The sequence below is a fragment of the Ursus arctos genome, unplaced genomic scaffold (genome assembly GCF_023065955.2).
Source record: "Ursus arctos isolate Adak ecotype North America unplaced genomic scaffold, UrsArc2.0 scaffold_22, whole genome shotgun sequence".
In the NCBI taxonomy this organism is placed as follows: Eukaryota; Metazoa; Chordata; class Mammalia; order Carnivora; family Ursidae; genus Ursus; species Ursus arctos.
In genome coordinates this window covers 58,657,671-58,658,984 of record NW_026622897.1, presented here as the reverse complement: position 1 = coordinate 58,658,984, position 1,314 = coordinate 58,657,671, and the positions used below count along the sequence as shown (strand labels likewise).

The 1,314-nt window shown below is 48.6% G+C and overlaps 1 protein-coding gene across 1 annotated transcript; it reads right to left on the bottom strand.

Moving 5' to 3' along the window:
* Nucleotides 1-368: 368 nt before the first annotated feature.
* Nucleotides 369-1,314, bottom strand: LOC113248250 (olfactory receptor 52E4). Its single transcript, XM_026489618.4, is given in 2 exon segments — nucleotides 369-853; nucleotides 856-1,314. Coding segments are annotated over 2 exon segments (933 nt in total). The 5' UTR covers nucleotides 1,304-1,314.

Genomic DNA, 1,314 nt, shown 5'->3' with positions numbered 1-1,314 from the left:
TCTTCATCTACAAAATGACATTATTGGGTCAGTGTCCCTTCGGGGTCTAAGCTTACCTACAGAGAAGACACAGAGAAATGGGGAGAGTTCTCACCTTTTCCCACCAACCATTCTACTCCCACACCACGGCTGCCTCCAGGCCACCTTCATTTTCCATCAGTGCTTTCCCTTTGTCCAGCTACATGGGGTGGGTGAGCAGAGTGGGCAGCAAAGGTAGCTTTGCCTTATCTGCCAACCCTAAATGAATTCCAATAAACAATAAAAATCTGGTACTACTACCTATTCTAACAGGAAACATAAAGCAGAGGTGAGATTATTAAAATGTGGGTGGTATGTGCCTCTGTTTTCCAAGTGTTGACACAGAACTCTTACTTCTGTACAAATATCTTCACAACTCTCTCTCGGATCTGCTTGGTCCTGACTCCGTAGATGACTGGATTCAGGGCAGGGGGGACAACCACGTATAGATTAGCCAAAAGGATGTGGATATAGTGGGGAATGTTTCGACCAAAACGGTGTGTCATAAAAGAAAAAAATGCCGGTGTGTAAAAGCACAGCATGACCCAGACATGAGAACCACAGGTATTGAGGGCCTTTAGTCGGGCATCCCGAGAAGGAAGGCGGAAAACAGCTTGAAGGATAAGCACATAGGAGGAGGCAATCAGGATCACATCCACAATGATGGTGGAAATCACCATGAGCCCATAGATGATGTTGACCTTGATGGGTGCACAGGCCAACCGGTCAAGACCCATGTGCTCACAGTACGTATGAGGGATGATGTGATGCCCACAGAAGGGCAGCCTCAGAATGAGAAACACGAACGGAGTCACCAGAATTAAGTTTCTTCCACAACAACAGAGGCCAGGATGCCGATGGTTTTATGGGTGAGGATCATGGTGTACTGGAGAGGGTTGCAGATGGCAACAAAGCGGTCATAAGCCATGGCCACCAGGAGAACAGTCTCCATGCCTGTGAACATGTGGATGAAGAACATCTGGGCAAGGCAGCCCCCAAAGCTGATCTCTTGGAGCTTGAACCAGAAGATGCCCAGCATTTTGGGGATGGTGGATGTGGACAGACCCAGATCGATCACAGACAACATGGCCAGGAAGTAGAACATGGGCTGGTGCAGACTGTGTTCGGTCCTGATCACAAAGACAATGGTGATGTTCCCCACGAGGGCAATCAGGTACACAATACAGAACGGGAAAGCAATCCAGATGTGGACAGTTCCCAGTCCTGGGATTCCTAGCAGGTGAAAGAAGGCGGGATGGAACTGGGTGTCATTGATGGAAGTCATTCTCCCAGCAA